Here is a 26,217-nt window from a genome sequence, read left to right as displayed (position 1 = left end):
ACATCTAGGACCTATATACTAGGCGGTGTCAGAGGAAGGCCCAAAAATTGGTCATAGACTGTTCTCTCTGCTACTGCACAGCAAGCGGTACCGGAGCGCCAAGTCTAGGACCAAAAGGGTCCTTAACAGCTTCTACCTCCAAGCCATAAGACTGCTGAACAATTAATCAAATGGCCACCGGACTATTTGCATTGACCCCCCCCCCCTCCACCCCTTTGTTTTTACACTGCTGCTACTTACAGTTTATTATCTATGCATAGTCACTTTACCCCTACCTACATGTACAAATGACCTCGACTAACCGGTACCCCCGCACATTGACTCGGTACGGTATCCCCTGTATATAGCCTTGTTATTAGTATTTCATTCTGTAAGTTTTTTTCTTTCGTTTATTCAGTAAATATTTTCGTAACTCTATTTTCTGAAAACTGCATTGTTGGTTAAGGCCTTGTGTCATGACGTGCCCTGGGGGGAGGATCATAGCCTTAATTTTAATTTTGCTGGACCCCAGGAAGAGTAGCTGCTGCTTTTGCAGCAGCTAATGGGGATCCATAATAAATACAAATAGCCCCACCCCCCCTCTCTCTCTTTCTCCACAGTTTATGGCAGTCATAAATACTTCTGGGTCTGTAGTTTTGAGATTGGAATGTGTGACTGTGGGACACAGGGAGAGACTTGGCCAAACTCCTTATCCTCAAAATGGGAGAATTAAACAATATTTTTACTTTTAAGAATGTGGGAATGGTACGTGGTCACTTAAGGGACAGTTATGATGAGTGTGTTTCATTTGGTGACATCATGAGGGACAGGAAACAGACATAAGAGATAGAGTTAAGGGGTACATTTACCAACGGTTTACATCTAAATGTGAAACGAATGTGATTAAACATGAAACTATCTGTGAAAAGATGTGATATTAAGTTTCTAAATGATAGTATGAATTTTCATATAAAGATTAACTAGTCAGTGGCCACACCCCCGTTAGCCCAGACATCACATTACACATCAAAGAACCACCCTTTTTTCCAGAGTATGAAACCCACTTCTTACAAAATCTACATTAAGTCAGAGAACGCCGGGACAGAGTGCCCACGTTGGAATGACTACAATTCTATTGACCATTAGACCATACAGCTGTAGTTTTGGCTACACAGCTGGAAATGGTTCAACTCAGACTGTCGATCACGACAGAATAAGAGCAAATATTAGACGCATAATTACTAGTCTGCAGCTAGAAATTACATAAGTCTAGTACGAGAATACCGACAACCACCGACGCATCTAGTCTATGAACACATTTCCGAATGATACTCTGAAGTAACCATTCTAACCACCTACAACCACGAAAGACATTGACTTCTGGGAAAGTTAACCAGAGAGACTCTGATGAACCCTACAGGACGATCAAGTGTTTTCAACAGAGAGACAACAACGACATACAAGCGTAAATATGTACATTGTAATTTCTTTCAGAATGAGCGTCCGTTCATGTGCAAAGTATTAGCATGTCAATGAGTACAATTATCCTCTGTGTGTTGTTCATCCATTTTGTCTTTCCCGCTCTTTCGCAGTCCCCACCCGTTTCCTTTGTCTACCAATCTGTGTGATCATTTAGTTGGTTAGTAAATAAATAATTATGCCAATTTGTATCGCTGATTCATAAATTTAGGCTAGGGTTCGTGCAGATATTCAAGGGTTTGCAACGTTCAGTAATGAGAACTGATGAGGTAATAATAACAATGAGACTAAACGATCAGCTATTAAAATATCTGAAAAGTTATATTCGGAAAATTATAAACTCTGTAAATCTCAACATTCTCCGTGGTGACCCGACTTCCTAGTTAATTAATGTTCACATGAATAGTTTAATCACGTAATAATTAAACATAGAGATCTGATTTGATATAAATAAGTCTTCACATTTAATGGTAGTCCAGACACGACACTTGTAAGTAAGCATTTCACGGTAAGGTCTCCCTACACCTGTTGTATTCGGCGCATATGACAAATACAATGTGATTGGATTAGATGTTTTGAGGTACCTGTAGCTGGTACCATTCTATGGAGACCAGGAAGTGATCACCAGGAGATACCGTGGGGTGATTACTGACCACTCCTATTAATGGTAAACAAAAGCGTATTACCTGGCGAATGTGGGCCAATCAGCATCGAGGTCGTGACCTCTGGATGCCACATCAAACTGGACCTCGTTGAGAACATACAGGTGACTGATGATGTCACTGCTGAGGTGAGACTTCAGGAAGGGACTGCGAGCAAAGTACCACTCACTGGAACACACACACACACACAAGCTATTAGAAAAGAAAGAGACTGACAAAAGGGATGACATTTGGCTTTGGTGGGATATGAGAGAGGAAGACAGACTACAGTGACATTAAGGAAGTAAAACTAAACTGAACAGAGGAAGGGAAACATCACAGTTATAAAATACTTTATATACAATAATAAACTGGGTGGTTCGAGCCCTGAATGCTGATTGGCTGACAGCCATGGTATATCAGACCGTATACCACGGGTATTACTGCTCTAATTACGTTGGTAACCAGTTTATAATAGCCACGGCTAAGGGCTTTATGCAGGTACTCTGTGTAGCGTCGAGCAGACAACAGCCCTTAGCTGTGGTATATTGGACATATACTGCTTCAATACACTGTACTGGGTCTCCTTTTTATCCAGCTGGGCAAGGAAGCCAGTTGTGTGTGTTTGTGTGTGTGTGTGTCCGTGCGGTGTGTGTGTCCGTGCGGTGTGTGTGTGTCTCCATGCGGTGTGTGTGTCCGTGCGGTGTGTGTGTGTCCGTGCGGTGTGTGTGTGTACCTGGTAACCTTGTGGTTGAGTAGACACTGTTGTAGGGTATCAGCCAGACGCTGATGGACCAGAGAATAGCGGAGAAACGCTCTACCTTTACCCAGGGACGTCTTTAACTGTAACACAACAGAAGACAGGATGGATTCATGACAGAGTTCAAGTTCAAAGCTTATAGGAATTGACATCAAACTGTTTCAGAAGTGGAAGGTGCTACAATGGCTGTATATACGCATCAGGCAGCCAGAATAGTCCAGTCACTTTGTTTTATTTTTTATTTCACCTTTATTTAACCAGGTAAGCTAGTTGAGAACAAGTTCTCATTTACAACTGCGACCTGTCCAAGATAAAGCATAGCAGTGCGACACAAACAACAACACAGAGTTACACATTGAATAAACAAACATACAGTCAATAATACAGGTAAATAGAATGAATAGAACCTGTAACCCTGGTAACATGACTGGTAAATAGAATGAAAAGAACCTGTAACCCTGGTAATATGACTGGTAAATAGAATGAACAGAACCTCTAACCCTGGTAATATGACTGGTAAATAGAATGAATAGAACCTCTAACCCTGGTAATATGACTGGTAAATAGAATGAATAGAACCTCTAACCCTGGTAATATGACTGGTAAATAGAATGAATAGAACCTCTAACCCTGGTAATATGACTGGTAAATAGAATGAATAGAACCTCTAACCCTGGTAATATGACTGGTAAATAGAATGAATAGAACCTCTAACCCTGGTAATATGACTGGTAAATAGAATGAATAGAACCTCTAACCCTGGTAACATGACTGGTAAATAGAATGAATAGAACCTCTAACCCTGGTAATATGACTGGTAAATAGAATGAATAGAACCTCTAACCCTGGTAATAGAATGAATAGAACCTCTAACCCTGGTAATATGACTGGTAAATAGAATGAATAGAACCTCTAACCCTGGTAACATGACTGGTAAATAGAATGAATAAGAACCTCTAACCCTGGTAATATGACTGGTAAATAGAATGAATAGAACCTCTAACCCTGGTAATAGAATGAATAGAACCTCTAACCCTGGTAACATGACTGGTAAATAGAATTAATAGAACCTCTAACCCTGGTAATATGACTGGTAAATAGAATGAATAGAACCTCTAACCCTGGTAATAGAATGAATAGAACCTCTAACCCTGGTAATATGACTGGTAAATAGAATGAACAGAACCTCTAACCCTGGTAATATGACTGGTAAATAGAATGAATAGAACCTCTAACCCTGGTAATAGAATGAATAGAACCTCTAACCCTGGTAATATGACTGGTAAATAGAATGAATAGAACCTGTAACCCTGGTAATATGACTGGTAAACAGAATGAATAGAACCTCTAACCCTGGTAATATGACTGGTAAATAGAATGAATAGAACCTCTAACCCTGGTAATATGACTGGTAAATAGAATGAATAGAACCTCTAACCCTGGTAATATGACTGGTAAATAGAATGAATAGAACCTCTAACCCTGGTAAATATAATGAATAGAACCTCTAACCCTGGTAATAGAATGAATAGAACCTCTAACCCTGGTAATAGAATGAATAGAACCTCTAACCCTGGTAAATAGAATGAAAATAACCTGTAACCCTGGTAATAGAATGAATAGAACCTCTAACCCTGGTAATAGAATGAATAGAACCTCTAACCCTGGTAATAGAATGAATAGAACCTCTAACCCTGGTAATATGACTGGTAAACAGAATGAATAGAACCTCTAACCCTGGTAATAGAATGAATAGAACCTCTAACCCTGGTAATAGAATGAATAGAACCTCTAACCCTGGTAAACAGAATGAATATAACCTCTAACCCTGGTAACATGACTGGTAAATAGAATGAATAGAACCTCTAACCCTGGTAATAGAATGAATAGAACCTCTAACCCTGGTAATATGACTGGTAAATAGAATGAATAGAACCTGTAACCCTGGTAATATGACTGGTAAACAGAATGAATAGAACCTCTAACCCAGGTAATATGACTGGTAAATAGAATGAATAGAACCTCTAACCCTGGTAATATGACTGGTAAATAGAATGAATAGAACCTCTAACCCTGGTAATATGACTGGTAAATAGAATGAATAGAACCTCTAACCCTGGTAATATGACTGGTAAATAGAATGAATAGAACCTCTAACCCTGGTAATATGACTGGTAAATAGAATGAATAGAACCTCTAACCCTGGCAAATAGAATGAATAGAACCTCTAACCCTGGTAATAGAATGAATAGAACCTCTAACCCTGGTAATAGAATGAATAGAACCTCTAACCCTGGTAAATAGAATGAAAATAACCTGTAACCCTGGTAATAGAATGAATAGAACCTCTAACCCTGGTAATATGACTGGTAAACAGAATGAATAGAACCTCTAACCCTGGTAATAGAATGAATAGAACCTCTAACCCTGGTAAACAGAATGAATATAACCTCTAACCCTGGTAACATGACTGGTAAATAGAATTAATAGAACCTCTAACCCTGGTAATAGAATGAATAGAACCTCTAGCCCTGGTAAATAGAATGAATAGAACCTCTAACCCTGCTAATAGAATGAATAGAACCTCTAACCCTGGTAATAGAATGAATAGAACCTCTAACCCTGGTAAATAGAATGAAAATAACCTGTAACCCTGGTAATAGAATGAATAGAACCTCTAACCCTGGTAATAGAATGAATAGAACCTCTAACCCTGGTAATAGAATGAATAGAACCTCTAACCCTGGTAATATGACTGGTAAACAGAATGAATAGAACCTCTAACCCTGGTAATAGAATGAATAGAACCTCTAACCCTGGTAAACAGAATGAATATAACCTCTAACCCTGGTAACATGACTGGTAAATAGAATTAATAGAACCTCTAACCCTGGTAATAGAATGAATAGAACCTCTAACCCTGGTAATATGACTGGTAAATAGAATGAATAGAACCTCTAACCCTGGTAATAGAATGAATAGAACCTCTAACCCTGGTAAATAGAATGAATAGAACCTCTAACCCTGGTAATATGACTGGTAAATAGAATGAAAATAACCTGTAACCATGGTAATATGACTGGTAAATATAATGAATAGAACCTCTAACCCTGGTAATATGACTGGTAAATAGAATGAATAGAACCTCTAACCCTGGTAATAGAATGAATAGAACCTCTAACCCTGGTAATATGACTGGTAAACAGAATGAATAGAACCTCTAACCCTGGTAACATGACTGGTAAATAGAATGAATAGAACCTCTAACCCTGGTAATATGACTGGTAAATAGAATGAATAGAACCTCTAACCCTGGTAATATGACTGGTAAATAGAATGAATAGAACCTCTAACCCTGGTAATAGAATGAATAGAACCTCTAACCCTGGTAATAGAATGAATAGAACCTCTAACCCTGGTAATATGACTGGTAAACAGAATGAATAGAACCTCTAACCCTGGTAACATGACTGGTAAATAGAATGAATAGAACCTCTAACCCTGGTAATATGACTGGTAAATAGAATGAATAGAACCTCTAACCCTGGTAATATGACTGGTAAACAATGGCTGTCTGGTATTGTGACGCAACCATTTCCATGGTAATGAAGAATGTTCTTTCACATGATGTTAACTGATGTGGCTCATGCGATGGGATGTCTATTTTGTAACGTCAGTTACTGCTTAGCTCCTATGTTTACACTTGCAATGGCCGCCAGTCCACACATTATGCCATTATTGACTATTTTTATGGCAGCATATATTTTTATGGCAGCATATATTTTTATGGCAGCATATACAGTCAGAAAAACAGAAAAACCTTCGAACAGCAAAAAAATATTATGTATTTAAAAAAATACAAATTGCTATTAGAATGGTTATTGCGGTGACCGCTGCCATTTTGCTGGACAATTGCCTTCATCGGTTTGTGTCTGAGTGAGGATTACCTCTGGTATAGCCTTGACAAACCGCAGGCCGTCATTAACTCCTCTGGTCTTGGCAAGACACTCTCTGAAGTAATCCCAGTACTCCTTCCTGCTGCCTAGGAAATCTGCCTTCTCCTTCTGGTCAAACTGATGTAAACACACAACAACAGCTCAGATTCACAGGCCCTGGAGTTTTCCCAGGAAAACCTTGAGGTCCTATCTAAGATCATTTAGCTTTCCAGTATCCTAGCAGTTTATGAGAGAGAGTGAGTTTCTGTGTGTATTACCTGTAGCAGGTACTCTAGTTTGTAGGACAGTTTATGCAGGTTGGGGCTGTCGTCTGTGATTGGTTCACCCATCTCTCTGTGTTCCTTACTCAGCTCAGTCACTGCTTCTACAGGTTCAGATACACAACACACATGTACACAAGCTATAGCTTCATCACTTCAACCTTGATGCACCACACACCAACACGGACGCAGTCAAAATCAGGTTAGGTGTCAAAACTATTGACACACCTAAAAGTTTCTTATAAATAAAATAGTCAAAAGATTAGTATTTGGTCCCATATTCCTAGCACGCAATAGCTACATCAAGCGTGTGACTCATAGGGCGGCACACAATTGTCCCAGCGTCGTAGGATGTCATTGTAAATAACAATTTGTTCTTAACTGACTTGCCTAGTTAATTAAAGGTGTCAAAATCCAGAACAGCTTCAATGAACCTTGGAATAGATTCTAAAAGTGTCTGGAACTCTATTGGAGGGATGTGACATCATTCTTTGGTGTTTTGTTGATGGTAAAAAACACTGTCAGGCGCCACTCCAGAATCTCCCATTATTATTAAATTGGATTTTTCTGGTGACAGACGGCCATGGCATTTGGTTTACAACGTTTTCTTGTTCATCAAACCATCCAGTGACTGACTACCTGTGCCCTGTGGATGGGGGCATTGTCCTGGTATCCATAACAATGGCCTGCCCAGCATTTTTATACATGACCCTAAGCTTGTTAATTGCTTAATTAACTCAGGAACCACAACATGCTTTCAATTTACTTTGTGTCCCTCATTTACTCAAGTGTTTTCATTATTTTGGCAGCTACTTATGTATCAGTGGAGGTTGTGGAGGGGAGGACGGCTCATAATAATGGCTGGAATGGAGTCAATGGAATGGAATCAACCATGTGTTTATATACCATTCCATTGACTCCATTCCATTGACTCCATGCCAGCCATTACTATGAGCCGTTCTCAGCAGCCTCCACTGATATGGATGGATCCACACAGACACATGTGGCGAACTGTAAAATAGATACCGTGTAGATCTCTGATAATCCTCTGGAGTTGGTTCTCTCCTACTGATGTCTTGTTACACATGATGGTGGTGCTGAGATCAGTAGTAAGGATGGGGGGGGGGGGGTCAAGGAGTCTGCAACCGGCTGCAAAGAATCACACAAAGAGCATTGGCACAGTTTATAATGTAGACTACAATAACAACCTCTGTAAATAATCCTAAACATTATCCAGATCCCAGCATCCCCATCCTGTCACTACTACTGTTGTTGTTTTCTCTATTCATGCAATTAAACAAATACTTCCAATTCGATTGTACTCATCATCATCATCATATCGATCAGCAGACAGAGAGAACAAAACGGCGACAACAAAAGTATTCAGTGATCCTCGTCTCCCAATAATGACATCACACAGCAGTGGGCTTCCCACTGACGTAATGGCTTGGTACATTTGACTAATATTTTGGTACAACAAAATCACAAGCGTATTAAAGCTCTATCGTTGTTTGGTATTTTTGGACCACATTTCAGTCAGTGTCGTCGGGCTACGTTCCTAAATAAACAGAGATATTGAGAGTGCAGTCGCAGACAGGAACATGTACCTGCTGTTCCGAGGCTACAAGCTCTGGCAGCCAACAGCTGATACAGATATAGGTTGTCATTAATACAGACAACCTAGTTTATTAGATATAATCAGAAGTAAACGTACTTGTAGAGATTCTCAGGCAGTTCCCGAGTTTACAGCAGGAGTGAACATGCTACCGTTAAGGCTGGGCATTCATAATGAATGACACCTTCATTAGCCAATAGCTGCGCGCAATATCGTCCCAGCCAGCATAGTTAGTTTGCAGAATATTAGGTAAATAAACCAGCAGACTGAAGTCATGTGACATGTCCCAGTGTCACACTGAAAGTTTCACAACTCAACACAATTCAAACCAATAGAATGTAATTGAAAATTATACACACCAAAAATATCAAATAATAGAGGATTAAAATGTATTGATAAAAAAACATTTGTAAGAGAGGTACAAACTAAAATAAAACATTCAAAAGAGCTTGTAAACAATAGATGATGTCATCTTTTTTGCATATAAAAAAAGATTGGTTTTATTGTTATTATCAAAAAGCTGTTACTCGGTTGTCTGCTGTCTCTGGTGACATTACAACACGCAGAAACAATAACAACATGCAAAAATAAACTTGCAAATTGATTTAGCGGTTTTATAAATGTTTCTTTATTTCCAGAGTAGATGCTGCTATTCAGAGTGTCCCACTCAGCCTGGAATAAAACAGGTTAATAACTATCTAAGCCTACAACCTTCCTAACTCCAATACTCCTATCAGAAAAGCCAAGTGACATTTACTCATGAGGTGCTGGACCTGTTGCATCCTCTACATGGAAAACGCTTGGGAGTAAAAAGTAAATTATTTTATTTTTGAAATGTAGTTGTCAAAATATAAATAGTAAAGTACAGATACCTAAAAAAAAATTACTTAAGTAGTACTTTAAAGTACTTGCACTTATTTACTTTGCACCACTGATTATAAGGCATCAAAAAGGAAATATAAAGCATTATAGGTCTGAATATGAGAAAGAGTTAATGAACATTTTTGTTAGCTTATGTATATTTGCTCCTCTGTTCATGCATCTTGGTTGTAGAGCAAAGTATCCTAGTTACAGTTGGAGGCTGAGGGGAAATCTGCCACAGGTGAACTCCAATCAATGATGTTCTCCTAATGAACCTCAGAAAATACTGCCTGAAAAAAGAGTGCCGTTCTCTAGACAGATGTCTCTATTGTGACAGACCATCTAAATCTACTGTCTCTATTATATTATGACAGACCAGCTAAATCTACTGTCACTATTATATTATGACAGACCAGCTAGATCTACTGTCTCTATTATATTATGACACACCAGCTAGATCTACTGTCACTATTATATTATGACAGACCATCTAAATCTACTGTCTCTATTATATTATGACAGACCAGCTAGATCTACTGTCACTATTATATTATGACAGACCAGCTAAATCTACTGTCACTATTATATTATGACAGACCAGCTAGATCTACTGTCACTATTATATTATGACAGACCAGCTAGATCTACTGTCTCTATTATAATATGACAGACCAGCTAGATCTACTGTCACTATTATATTATGTCAGACCAGCTAGATCTACTGTCTCTATTTTAATATGACAGACCAGCTAGATCTACTGTCTCTATTATAATATGACAGACCAGCTAGATCTACTGTCACTATTATATTATGACAGACCAGCTAGATCTACTGTCTCTATTTATTATGACAGACCAGCTAAATCTACTGTCTCTATTATAATATGACAGACCAGCTAGATCTACTGTCTCTATTATATTATGACAGACCATCTAAATCTACTGTCACTATTATATAATGACAGACCAGCTAGATCTACTGTCACTATTATATTATGACAGACCAGCTAAATCTACTGTCACTATTATATTATGACAGACCAGCTAGATCTACTGTCACTATTATATTATGACAGACCAGCTAGACCTACTGTCTCTATTATAATATGACAGACCAGCTAGATCTACTGTCACTATTATATTATGTCAGACCAGCTAGATCTACTGTCTCTATTATAATATGACAGACCAGCTAGATCTACTGTCTCTATTATAATATGACAGACCAGCTAGATCTACTGTCACTATTATATTATGACAGACCAGCTAGATCTACTGTCTCTATTTATTATGACAGACCAGCTAAATCTACTGTCTCTCTTATAATATGACAGACCAGCTAGATCTACAGTCTCTATTATAATATGACAGACTAAATCTACTGTCACTATTATATTATGACAGACCAGCTAAATCTACTGTCACTATTATATTATGACAGACCAGCTAAATCTACTGTCACTATTATATTATGACAGACCAGCTAGATCTACTGTCACTATTATATTATGTCAGACCAGCTAGATCTACTGTCTCTATTATATTATGGCAGACCAGCTAGATCTACTGTCTCTATAATAATATGACAGACCAGCTAAATCTACTGTCTCTATTATATTGTGACAGATCAGCTAGATCTACTGTCACTATTATATTATGACAGACCAGCTAGATCTACTGTCTCTATTATATTATGACACACCAGCTAGATCTACTGTCACTATTATATTATGACAGACCATCTAAATCTACTGTCTCTATTATATTATGACAGACCAGCTAGATCTACTGTCTCTATTTTAATATGACAGACCAGCTAGATCTACTGTCTCTATTATAATATGACACACCAGCTAGATCTACTGTCACTATTATATTATGACAGACCATCTAAATCTACTGTCTCTATTATATTATGACAGACCAGCTAGATCTACTGTCACTATTATATTATGACAGACCAGCTAAATCTACTGTCACTATTATATTATGACAGACCAGCTAGATCTACTGTCACTATTATATTATGACAGACCAGCTAGATCTACTGTCTCTATTATAATATGACAGACCAGCTAGATCTACTGTCACTATTATATTATGTCAGACCAGCTAGATCTACTGTCTCTATTTTAATATGACAGACCAGCTAGATCTACTGTCTCTATTATAATATGACAGACCAGCTAGATCTACTGTCACTATTATATTATGACAGACCAGCTAGATCTACTGTCTCTATTTATTATGACAGACCAGCTAAATCTACTGTCTCTATTATAATATGACAGACCAGCTAGATCTACTGTCTCTATTATATTATGACAGACCATCTAAATCTACTGTCACTATTATATAATGACAGACCAGCTAGATCTACTGTCACTATTATATTATGACAGACCAGCTAAATCTACTGTCACTATTATATTATGACAGACCAGCTAGATCTACTGTCACTATTATATTATGACAGACCAGCTAGACCTACTGTCTCTATTATAATATGACAGACCAGCTAGATCTACTGTCACTATTATATTATGTCAGACCAGCTAGATCTACTGTCTCTATTATAATATGACAGACCAGCTAGATCTACTGTCTCTATTATAATATGACAGACCAGCTAGATCTACTGTCACTATTATATTATGACAGACCAGCTAGATCTACTGTCTCTATTTATTATGACAGACCAGCTAAATCTACTGTCTCTCTTATAATATGACAGACCAGCTAGATCTACAGTCTCTATTATAATATGACAGACTAAATCTACTGTCACTATTATATTATGACAGACCAGCTAAATCTACTGTCACTATTATATTATGACAGACCAGCTAAATCTACTGTCACTATTATATTATGACAGACCAGCTAGATCTACTGTCACTATTATATTATGTCAGACCAGCTAGATCTACTGTCTCTATTATATTATGGCAGACCAGCTAGATCTACTGTCTCTATAATAATATGACAGACCAGCTAAATCTACTGTCTCTATTATATTGTGACAGATCAGCTAGATCTACTGTCACTATTATATTATGACAGACCAGCTAGATCTACTGTCTATATTATATTATGACAGATCAGCTAGATCTACTGTCTCTATTATAATATGACAAACCAGCTAAATCTACTGTCTCTATTATATTATGACAAACCAGCTAGATCTACTGTCTCTATTTTATTATGACAGACCAGCTAAATCTACTGTCTCTGTAATATGACAGACCAGCTAGATCTACTGTCTCTATTATATTATGACAGACCAGCTAGATCTACTGTCTCTATGATATTATGACAGACCAGCTACATCCACTGTCTCTATTATATTATGACAGACCAGCTAGATCTACAGTCTCTATTATAATATGACAGACCAGCTAGATCTACTGTCTCTATTTTATTATGACAGACCAGCTAGATCTACTGTCTCTATTATATTATGACAGACCAGCTAGATCTACTGTCTCTATTATAACATGACAGACCAGCTAGATCTACTGTCTCTATTATATTATGACAGACCAGCTAGATCTACTGTCTCTATTTATTATGACAGACCAGCTAAATCTACTGTCTCTCTTATAATATGACAGACCAGCTAGATCTACAGTCTCTATTATAATATGACAGACTAAATCTACTGTCACTATTATATTATGACAGACCAGCTAAATCTACTGTCACTATTATATTATGACAGACCAGCTAAATCTACTGTCACTATTATATTATGACAGACCAGCTAGATCTACTGTCACTATTATATTATGTCAGACCAGCTAGATCTACTGTCTCTATTATATTATGGCAAACCAGCTAGATCTACTGTCTCTATAATAATATGACAGACCAGCTAAATCTACTGTCTCTATTATATTATGACAGATCAGCTAGATCTACTGTCACTATTATATTATGACAGACCAGCTAGATCTACTGTCTATATTATATTATGACAGATCAGCTAGATCTACTGTCTCTATTATAATATGACAGACCAGCTAAATCTACTGTCTCTATTATATTATGACAAACCAGCTAGATCTACTGTATCTATTTTATTATGACAGACCAGCTAGATCTACTGTCTCTGTAATATGACAGACCAGCTAGATCTACTGTCTCTATTATATTATGACAGATCAGCTAGATCTACTGTCACTATTATATTATGACAGACCAGCTAGATCTACTGTCTATATTATATTATGACAGATCAGCTAGATCTACTGTCTCTATTATAATATGACAGACCAGCTAAATCTACTGTCTCTATTATATTATGACAAACCAGCTAGATCTACTGTATCTATTTTATTATGACAGACCAGCTAGATCTACTGTCTCTGTAATATGACAGACCAGCTAGATCTACTGTCTCTATTATATTATGACAGACCAGCTAGATCTACTGTCTCTATGATATTATGACAGACCAGCTACATCCACTGTCTCTATTATATTATGACAGACCAGCTAGATCTATAGTCTCTATTATAATATGACAGACCAGCTAGATCTACTATTTCTATTTTATTATGACAGACCAGCTAGATCTACTGTCTCTATTATATTATGACAGACCAGCTAGATCTACTGTCTCTATTATAATATGACAGACCAGCTAGATCTACTGTCACTATTATATTATGACAGACCAGCTAGATCTACTGTCTCTATTTATTATGACAGATCAGCTAAATCTACTGTCTCTCTTATAATATGACAGACCAGCTAGATCTACAGTCTCTATTATAATATGACAGACTAAATCTACTGTCACTATTATATTATGACAGACCAGCTAAATCTACTGTCACTATTATATTATGACAGACCAGCTAAATCTACTGTCACTATTATATTATGACAGACCAGCTAGATCTACTGTCACTATTATATTATGTCAGACCAGCTAGATCTACTGTCTCTATTATATTATGGCAGACCAGCTAGATCTACTGTCTCTATAATAATATGACAGACCAGCTAAATCTACTGTCTCTATTATATTATGACAGATCAGCTAGATCTACTGTCACTATTATATTATGACAGACCAGCTAGATCTACTGTCTATATTATATTATGACAGATCAGCTAGATCTACTGTCTCTATTATAATATGACAGACCAGCTAAATCTACTGTCACTATTATATTATGACAGACCAGCTAGATCTACTGTCACTATTATATTATGTCAGACCAGCTAGATCTACTGTCTCTATTATATTATGGCAGACCAGCTAGATCTACTGTCTCTATAATAATATGACAGACCAGCTAAATCTACTGTCTCTATTATATTATGACAGATCAGCTAGATCTACTGTCACTATTATATTATGACAGACCAGCTAGATCTACTGTCACTATTATATTATGACAGACCAGCTAGATCTACTGTCTATATTATATTATGACAGATCAGCTAGATCTACTGTCTCTATTATAATATGACAGACCAGCTAAATCTACTGTCTCTATTATATTATGACAAACCAGCTAGATCTACTGTATCTATTTTATTATGACAGACCAGCTAGATCTACTGTCTCTGTAATATGACAGACCAGCTAGATCTACTGTCTCTATTATATTATGACAGATCAGCTAGATCTACTGTCACTATTATATTATGACAGACCAGCTAGATCTACTGTCTATATTATATTATGACAGATCAGCTAGATCTACTGTCTCTATTATAATATGACAGACCAGCTAAATCTACTGTCTCTATTATATTATGACAAACCAGCTAGATCTACTGTATCTATTTTATTATGACAGACCAGCTAGATCTACTGTCTCTGTAATATGACAGACCAGCTAGATCTACTGTCTCTATTATATTATGACAGACCAGCTAGATCTACTGTCTCTATGATATTATGACAGACCAGCTACATCCACTGTCTCTATTATATTATGACAGACCAGCTAGATCTATAGTCTCTATTATAATATGACAGACCAGCTAGATCTACTATTTCTATTTTATTATGACAGACCAGCTAGATCTACTGTCTCTATTATATTATGACAGACCAGCTAGATCTACTGTCTCTATTATAATATGACAGACCAGCTAGATCTACTGTCACTATTATATTATGACAGACCAGCTAGATCTACTGTCTCTATTTATTATGACAGATCAGCTAAATCTACTGTCTCTCTTATAATATGACAGACCAGCTAGATCTACAGTCTCTATTATAATATGACAGACTAAATCTACTGTCACTATTATATTATGACAGACCAGCTAAATCTACTGTCACTATTATATTATGACAGACCAGCTAAATCTACTGTCACTATTATATTATGACAGACCAGCTAGATCTACTGTCACTATTATATTATGTCAGACCAGCTAGATCTACTGTCTCTATTATATTATGGCAGACCAGCTAGATCTACTGTCTCTATAATAATATGACAGACCAGCTAAATCTACTGTCTCTATTATATTATGACAGATCAGCTAGATCTACTGTCACTATTATATTATGACAGACCAGCTAGATCTACTGTCTATATTATATTATGACAGATCAGCTAGATCTACTGTCTCTATTATAATATGACAGACCAGCTAAATCTACTGTCACTATTATATTATGACAGACCAGCTAGATCTACTGTCACTATTATATTATGTCAGACCAGCTAGATCTACTGTCTCTATTATATTATGGCAGACCAGCTAGATCTACTGTCTCTATTATAATATGACAGACCAGCTAAATCTACTGTCTCTATTATATTATGACAAACCAGCTAGATCTACTGTATCTATTTTATTATGACAGACCAGCTAGATCTACTGTCTCTGTAATATGACAGACCAGCTAGATCTACTGTCTCTATTATATTATGACAGACCAGCTAGATCTACTGTCTCTATGATATTATGACAGACCAGCTACATCCACTGTCTCTATTATATTATGACAGACCAGCTAGATCTATAGTCTCTATTATAATATGACAGACCAGCTAGATCTACTGTCTCTATTTTATTATGACAGACCAGCTAGATCTACTGTCTCTATTTATTATGACAGACCAGCTAAATCTACTGTCTCTCTTATAATATGACAGACCAGCTAGATCTACAGTCTCTATTATAATATGACAGACTAAATCTACTGTCACTATTATATTATGACAGACCAGCTAAATCTACTGTCACTATTATATTATGACAGACCAGCTAAATCTACTGTCACTATTATATTATGACAGACCAGCTAGATCTACTGTCACTATTATATTATGTCAGACCAGCTAGATCTACTGTCTCTATTATATTATGGCAGACCAGCTAGATCTACTGTCTCTATAATAATATGACAGACCTGCTAAATCTACTGTCTCTATTATATTATGACAGATCAGCTAGATCTACTGTCACTATTATATTATGACAGACCAGCTAGATCTACTGTCTATATTATATTATGACAGATCAGCTAGATCTACTGTCTCTATTATAATATGACAGACCAGCTAAATCTACTGTCTCTATTATATTATGACAAACCAGCTAGATCTACTGTATCTATTTTATTATGACAGACCAGCTAGATCTACTGTCTCTGTAATATGACAGACCAGCTAGATCTACTGTCTCTATTATATTATGACAGACCAGCTAGATCTACTGTCTCTATGATATTATGACAGACCAGCTACATCCACTGTCTCTATTATATTATGACAGACCAGCTAGATCTATAGTCTCTATTATAATATGACAGACCAGCTAGATCTACTATTTCTATTTTATTATGACAGACCAGCTAGATCTACTGTCTCTATTATATTATGACAGACCAGCTAGATCTACTGTCTCTATTATAATATGACAGACCAGCTAGATCTACTGTCACTATTATATTATGACAGACCAGCTAGATCTACTGTCTCTATTTATTATGACAGACCAGCTAAATCTACTGTCTCTCTTATAATATGACAGACCAGCTAGATCTACAGTCTCTATTATAATATGACAGACTAAATCTACTGTCACTATTATATTATGACAGACCAGCTAAATCTACTGTCACTATTATATTATGACAGACCAGCTAAATCTACTGTCACTATTATATTATGACAGACCAGCTAGATCTACTGTCACTATTATATTATGTCAGACCAGCTAGATCTACTGTCTCTATTATATTATGGCAGACCAGCTAGATCTACTGTCTCTATAATAATATGACAGACCAGCTAAATCTACTGTCTCTATTATATTATGACAGATCAGCTAGATCTACTGTCACTATTATATTATGACAGACCAGCTAGATCTACTGTCTATATTATATTATGACAGATCAGCTAGATCTACTGTCTCTATTATAATATGACAGACCAGCTAAATCTACTGTCTCTATTATATTATGACAAACCAGCTAGATCTACTGTATCTATTTTATTATGACAGACCAGCTAGATCTACTGTCTCTGTAATATGACAGACCAGCTAGATCTACTGTCTCTATTATATTATGACAGACCAGCTAGATCTACTGTCTCTATGATATTATGACAGACCAGCTACATCCACTGTCTCTATTATATTATGACAGACCAGCTAGATCTATAGTCTCTATTATAATATGACAGACCAGCTAGATCTACTATTTCTATTTTATTATGACAGACCAGCTAGATCTACTGTCTCTATTATATTATGACAGACCAGCTAGATCTACTGTCTCTATTATAATATGACAGACCAGCTAGATCTACTGTCACTATTATATTATGACAGACCAGCTAGATCTACTGTCTCTATTTATTATGACAGACCAGCTAAATCTACTGTCTCTCTTATAATATGACAGACCAGCTAGATCTACAGTCTCTATTATAATATGACAGACTAAATCTACTGTCACTATTATATTATGACAGACCAGCTAAATCTACTGTCACTATTATATTATGACAGACCAGCTAAATCTACTGTCACTATTATATTATGACAGACCAGCTAGATCTACTGTCACTATTATATTATGTCAGACCATCTAGATCTACTGTCTCTATTATATTATGGCAGACCAGCTAGATCTACTGTCTCTATAATAATATGACAGACCAGCTAAATCTACTGTCTCTATTATATTATGACAGATCAGCTAGATCTACTGTCACTATTATATTATGACAGACCAGCTAGATCTACTGTCTATATTATATTATGACAGATCAGCTAGATCTACTGTCTCTATTATAATATGACAGACCAGCTAAATCTACTGTCTCTATTATATTATGACAAACCAGCTAGATCTACTGTCTCTATTTTATTATGACAGACCAGCTAGATCTACTGTCTCTGTAATATGACAGACCAGCTAGATCTACTGTCTCTATTATATTATGACAGACCAGCTAGATCTACTGTCTCTATGATATTATGACAGACCAGCTACATCCACTGTCTCTATTATATTATGACAGACCAGCTAGATCTACAGTCTCTATTATAATATGACAGACCATCTAGATCTACTGTCTCTATTTTATTATGACAGACCAGCTAGATCAACTGTCTCTATTATATTATGACAGACCAGCTAGATCTACTGTCTCTATTATAATATGACAGACCAGCTAGATCTACTGTCACTATTATATTATGACAGACCAGCTAGATCTACTGTCTCTATTTATTATGACAGACCAGCTAAATCTACTGTCTCTATTATAATATGACAGACCAGCTAGAACTACAGTCACAATTATATTATGACAGACCAGCTAAATTTACTGTCTCTATTATATTATGACAGACCAGCTAGATCTACTGTCTCTATTATATTATGACAGACCAGCTAGATCTACTGTCTCTATTATAATATGACAGACCAGCTAGATCTACTGTCACTATTATATTATGGCAGACCAGCTAGATCTACTGTCTCTATAATAATATGACAGACCAGCTAAATCTACTGTCTCTATTATATTATGACAGATCAGCTAGATCTACTGTCACTATTATATTATGACAGACCAGCTAGATCTACTGTCTATATTATATTATGACAGATCAGCTAGATCTACTGTCTCTATTATAATATGACAGACCAGCTAAATCTACTGTCTCTATTATATTATGACAAACCAGCTAGATCTACTGTCTCTATTTTATTATGACAGACCAGCTAGATCTACTGTCTCTGTAATATGACAGACCAGCTAGATCTGCTGTCTCTATTATATTATGACAGACCAGCTAGATCTACTGTCTCTATGATATTATGACAGACCAGCTACATCCACTGTCTCTATTATATTATGACAGACCAGCTAGATCTACAGTCTCTATTATAATATGACAGACCATCTAGATCTACTGTCTCTATTTTATTATGACAGACCAGCTAGATCAACTGTCTCTATTATATTATGACAGACCAGCTAGATCTACTGTCTCTATTATAATATGACAGACCAGCTAGATCTACTGTCACTATTATATTATGACAGACCAGCTAGATCTACTGTCTCTATTTATTATGACAGACCAGCTAAATCTACTGTCTCTATTATAATATGACAGACCAGCTAGAACTACAGTCACAATTATATTATGACAGACCAGCTAAATTTACTGTCTCTATTATATTATGACAGACCAGCTAGATCTACTGTCTCTATTATATTATGACAGACCAGCTAGATCTACTGTCTCTATTATAATATGACAGACCAGCTAGATCTACTGTCACTATTATATTATGGCAGACCAGCTAGATCTACTGTCTCTATTTATTATGACAGACCAGCTAAATCTACTGTCTCTCTTATAATATGACAGACCAGCTAGATCTACAGTCTCTATTATAATATGACAGACTAAATCTACTGTCACTATTATATTATGACAGACCAGCTAAATCTACTGTCACTATTATATTATGACAGACCAGCTAAATCTACTGTCACTATTATATTATGACAGACCAGCTAGATCTACTGTCACTATTATATTATGTCAGACCAGCTAGATCTACTGTCTCTATTATATTATGGCAGACCAGCTAGATCTACTGTCTCTATAATAATATGACAGACCAGCTAAATCTACTGTCTCTATTATATTATGACAGATCAGCTAGATCTACTGTCACTATTATATTATGACAGACCAGCTAGATCTACTGTCTATATTATATTATGACAGATCAGCTAGATCTACTGTCTCTATTATAATATGACAGACCAGCTAAATCTACTGTCTCTATTATATTATGACAAACCAGCTAGATCTACTGTCTCTATTTTATTATGACAGACCAGCTAGATCTACTGTCTCTGTAATATGACAGACCAGCTAGATCTACTGTCTCTATTATAATATGACAGACCAGCTAGATCTACTGTCTCTATGATATTATGACAGACCAGCTACATCCACTGTCTCTATTATATTATGACAGACCAGCTAGATCTACAGTCTCTATTATAATATGACAGACCATCTAGATCTACTGTCTCTATTTTATTATGACAGACCAGCTAGATCAACTGTCTCTATTATATTATGACAGACCAGCTAGATCTACTGTCTCTATTATAATATGACAGACCAGCTAGATCTACTGTCACTATTATATTATGACAGACCAGCTAGATCTACTGTCTCTATTTATTATGACAGACCAGCTAAATCTACTGTCTCTATTATAATATGACAGACCAGCTAGAACTACTGTCACAATTATATTATGACAGACCAGCTAAATTTACTGTCTCTATTATATTATGACAGACCAGCTAGATCTACTGTCTCTATTATATTATGACAGACCAGCTAGATACACTGTCTCTATTATATTATGACAGACCAGCTAGATCTACTGTCTCTATTTTATTATGACAGACCAGCTAGATCTACTGTCTCTATTATATTATGACAGACCAGCTAGATCTACTGTCTCTATTATATTATGACAGACCAGCTAGATCTACTGTCTCTATTATATTATGACAGATCAGCTAGATCTACTGTCACTATTATATTATGACAGACCAGCTAGATCTACTGTCTATATTATATTATGACAGATCAGCTAGATCTACTGTCTCTATTATATTATGACAGACCAGCTAGATCTAATGTCTCTATTTCATTATGACAGACCAGCTAGATCTACTGTCTCTGTAATATGACAGACCAGCTAGATCTACTGTCTCTATTATATTATGACAGACCAGCTAGATCTACTGTCTGTATGATATTATGACAGACCAGCTACATCCACTGTCTCTATTATATTATGACAGACCAGCTAGATCTACTGTCACTATTATATTATGACAGACCAGCTAGATCTACTGTCTATATTATATTATGACAGATCAGCTAGATCTACTGTCTCTATTATATTATGACAGACCAGCTAGATCTACTGTCTCTATTTCATTATGACAGACCAGCTAGATCTACTGTCGCTGTAATATGACAGACCAGCTAGATCTACTGTCTCTATTATATTATGACAGACCAGCTAGATCTACTGTCTCTATGATATTATGACAGACCAGCTACATCCACTGTCTCTATTATATTATGACAGACCAGCTAGATCTACAGTCTCTATTATAATTTGACAGACCAGCTAGATCTACTGTCTCTATTTTATTATGACAGACCAGATAGATCTACTGTCTCTATTATATTATGACAGACCAGCTAGATCTACTGTCTCTATTATAATATGACAGACCAGCTAGATCTACTGTCACTATTATATTATGACAGACCAGCTAGATCTACTGTCTCTATTTATTATGACAGACCAGCTAAATCTACTGTCTCTATTATAATATGACAGACCAGCTAGAACTACTGTCACAATTATATTATGACAGACCAGCTAGTTCTACTGTCTCTATTATATTATGACAGACCAGCTAGATATACTGTCTCTATTATATTATGAGAGACCAGCTAGATATACTGTCTCTATTATATTATAACAGACCAGCCAGATCTACTGTCTCAATTATATTATAACAGACCAGCCAGATCTACTGTCTCTATTATAATATGACTGACCAGCTAGATCTACTGTCTCTATTATAATATGACAGACCAGCTAGATCTACTGTCTTTATTATAATATGACAGACCAGCTAGATCTACTGTCTCTATTATAATATCACAGACCAGCTAGATCTACTGTCTCTATTATATTATGACAGACCAGCTAAATCTACTGTCACTATTATATTATGACAGACCAGCTAGATCTACTGTCACTATTATATTATGACAGACCAGCTAGATCTACTGTCTCTATTATAATATGACAGACCAGCTAGAACTACTGTCACAATTATATTATGACAGACCAGCTAGATTTACTGTCTCTATTATATTATGACAGACCAGCTAGATCTACTGTCTCTATTATATTATGGCAGACCAGCTAGATATACTGTCTCTATTATATTATGACAGACCAGCTAGATCTACTGTCTCTATTTTATTATGACAGACCAGCTAGATCTACTGTCTCTATTATATTATGACAGACCAGCTAGATCTACTGTCTCTATTATATTATGACAGACCAGCTAGATCTACTGTCTCTATTATATTATGACAGACCAGCTAGATCTACTGTCTCTCTTATATTATGACAGACCATTTACATCGACTGTCTCTATTATATTATGACAGACCAGCTACATCGACTGTCTCTATTATATTATGACAGACCAGCTAGATCTACTGTCTCTATTATATTATGACAGACCAGCTAGAGCTACTGTCTCTATTGTATTATGACAGACCAGCTAAATCTACTGTCACTATTATATTATGACAGACCAGCTAGATCTACTGTCACTATTCTATTATGACAGACCAGCTAGATCTACTGTCTCTATTATAATATGACAGACCCGCTAAATCTACTGTCTCTATTATAATATGACAGACCAGCTAGATCTACTGTCTCTATTATAATATGACAGACCAGCTAGATCTACTGTCACTATTATATTATGGCAGACCAGCTAGATATACTGTCTCTATTATATTATGACAGACCAGCTAGATCTACTGTCTCTCTTATATTATGACAGACCAGCTACATCGACTGTCTCTATTATATTATGACAGACCAGCTACATCGACTGTCTCTATTATATTATGACAGACCAGCTAGATCTACTGTCTCTATTATATTATGACAGACCAGCTAGATATACTGTCTCTATTATATTATGACAGACCAGCTAAATCTACTGTCACTATTATATTATGACAGACCAGCTAGATCTACTGTCACTATTATATTATGACAGACCAGCTAGATCTACTGTCTCTAGTATAATATGACAGACCAGCTAGATCTACTGTCACTATTATATTATGTCAGACCAGCTAGATCTACTGTCTCGATTATAATATGACAGACCAGCTAGATCTACTGTCTCTATTATACTATGACATACCAGCTAGATCTACTGTCACTATTATATTATGGCAGACCAGCTAGATATACTGTCTCTATTATATTATGACAGACCAGCTATATCTACTGTCTCTATTTTTTTATGACAGACCAGCTAGATCTACTCTCTCTATTATATTGTGACAGACCAGCTAGATCTACTGTCTCTATTATATTATGACAGACCAGCTAGATCTACTGTCTCTATATTATGTCAGACGAGCTAGATCTACTGTCTCTATTATAATATGACAGACCAGCTAGATCTACAATCTCTGTAACATGACAAACCAGCTAGATCTACTGTCTCTATTATAATATGACAGACCAGCTAGATCTACTGTCTATATTTTATTTTGACAGACCAGCTAGATCTACTGTCACTATTATATTATGGCAGACCAGCTAGATATACTGTCTCTATTATATTATGACAGACCAGCTATATCTACTGTCTCTATTTTTTTATGACAGACCAGCTAGATCTACTCTCTCTATTATATTGTGACAGACCAGCTAGATCTACTGTCTCTATTATATTATGACAGACCAGCTAGATCTACTGTCTCTATATTATGTCAGACGAGCTAGATCTACTGTCTCTATTATAATATGACAGACCAGCTAGATCTACAATCTCTGTAATATGACAAACCAGCTAGATCTACTGTCTCTATTATAATATGACAGACCAGCTAGATCTACTGTCTATATTTTATTTTGACAGACCAGCTAGATCTACTGTCTCTATTATATTATGACAGACCAGCTAGATCTACTGCCTCTATTTTATTTTGACGGACCAGCTAGATCTACTGTCTCTATTATATTATAACAGACCAGCTAGATCTACTGTCTCTATTATATTATGACAGACCAGCTAGATATACTGTCTCTATTGTATTATGACAGACCAGCTAAATCTACTGTCACTATTATATTATGACAGACCAGCTAGATCTACTGTCACTATTCTATTATGACAGACCAGCTAGATCTACTGTCTCTATTATAATATGACAGACCAGCTAAATCTACTGTCTCTATTATAATATGACAGACCAGCTAGATCTACTGTCTCTATTATAATATGACAGACCAGCTAGATCTACTGTCACTATTATATTATGGCAGACCAGCTAGATATACTGTCTCTATTATATTATGACAGACCAGCTAGATCTACTGTCTCTCTTATATTATGACAGACCAGCTACATCGACTGTCTCTATTATATTATGACAGACCAGCTACATCGACTGTCTCTATTATATTATGACAGACCAGCTAGATCTACTGTCTCTATTATATTATGACAGACCAGCTAGATATACTGTCTCTATTATATTATGACAGACCAGCTAAATCTACTGTCACTATTATATTATGACAGACCAGCTAGATCTACTGTCACTATTATATTATGACAGACCAGCTAGATATACTGTCTCTATTATATTATGACAGACCAGCTATATCTACTGTCTCTATTTTTTTATGACAGACCAGCTAGATCTACTCTCTCTATTATATTGTGACAGACCAGCTAGATCTACTGTCTCTATTATATTATGACAGACCAGCTAGATCTACTGTCTCTATATTATGTCAGACGAGCTAGATCTACTGTCTCTATTATAATATGACAGACCAGCTAGATCTACAATCTCTGTAATATGACAAACCAGCTAGATCTACTGTCTCTATTATAATATGACAGACCAGCTAGATCTACTGTCTATATTTTATTTTGACAGACCAGCTAGATCTACTGTCTCTATTATATTATGACAGACCAGCTAGATCTAATGTCTCTATTTCATTATGACAGACCAGCTAGATCTACTGTCTCTGTAATATGACAGACCAGCTAGATCTACTGTCTCTATTATATTATGACAGACCAGCTAGATCTACTGTCTGTATGATATTATGACAGACCAGCTACATCCACTGTCTCTATTATATTATGACAGACCAGCTAGATCTACTGTCACTATTATATTATGACAGACCAGCTAGATCTACTGTCTATATTATATTATGACAGATCAGCTAGATCTACTGTCTCTATTATATTATGACAGACCAGCTAGATCTACTGTCTCTATTTCATTATGACAGACCAGCTAGATC

At 36.2% G+C, this 26,217-nt stretch overlaps 1 protein-coding gene across 3 annotated transcripts in view; it reads right to left on the bottom strand.

The window, feature by feature from the left end:
- The window catches only part of LOC139375761 (FYVE and coiled-coil domain-containing protein 1-like), a 42,017-nt gene extending 33,146 nt beyond the window's left edge, over nt 1-8,871 (bottom strand). Inside the window, exons 1-6 of one of the 3 annotated variants that reach the window (XM_071117583.1) lie at nt 8,790-8,871; nt 8,102-8,224; nt 7,073-7,179; nt 6,807-6,932; nt 2,836-2,942; nt 2,145-2,288 (exon numbers count right to left, since the gene is read on the bottom strand). In XM_071117583.1, coding sequence (XP_070973684.1) covers nt 2,145-2,288; nt 2,836-2,942; nt 6,807-6,932; nt 7,073-7,179; nt 8,102-8,162 — 545 coding nt within the window. In that variant the 5' untranslated portion in view covers nt 8,163-8,224; nt 8,790-8,871. The remainder of the gene's footprint in view (nt 1-2,144; nt 2,289-2,835; nt 2,943-6,806; nt 6,933-7,072; nt 7,180-8,101; nt 8,225-8,789) is intronic. The other 2 variants (XM_071117584.1, XM_071117585.1) reach the window with 2 other exon arrangements.
- Nucleotides 8,872-26,217: the final 17,346 nt, after the last annotated feature.

This window comes from Oncorhynchus clarkii, chromosome 20 (genome assembly GCF_045791955.1).
Source record: "Oncorhynchus clarkii lewisi isolate Uvic-CL-2024 chromosome 20, UVic_Ocla_1.0, whole genome shotgun sequence".
NCBI lineage: Eukaryota > Metazoa > Chordata > Actinopteri > Salmoniformes > Salmonidae > Oncorhynchus > Oncorhynchus clarkii.
The sequence above is the reverse complement of the archived record's forward strand: the minus strand, read 5'-3'. Positions and strand labels throughout refer to the sequence as shown.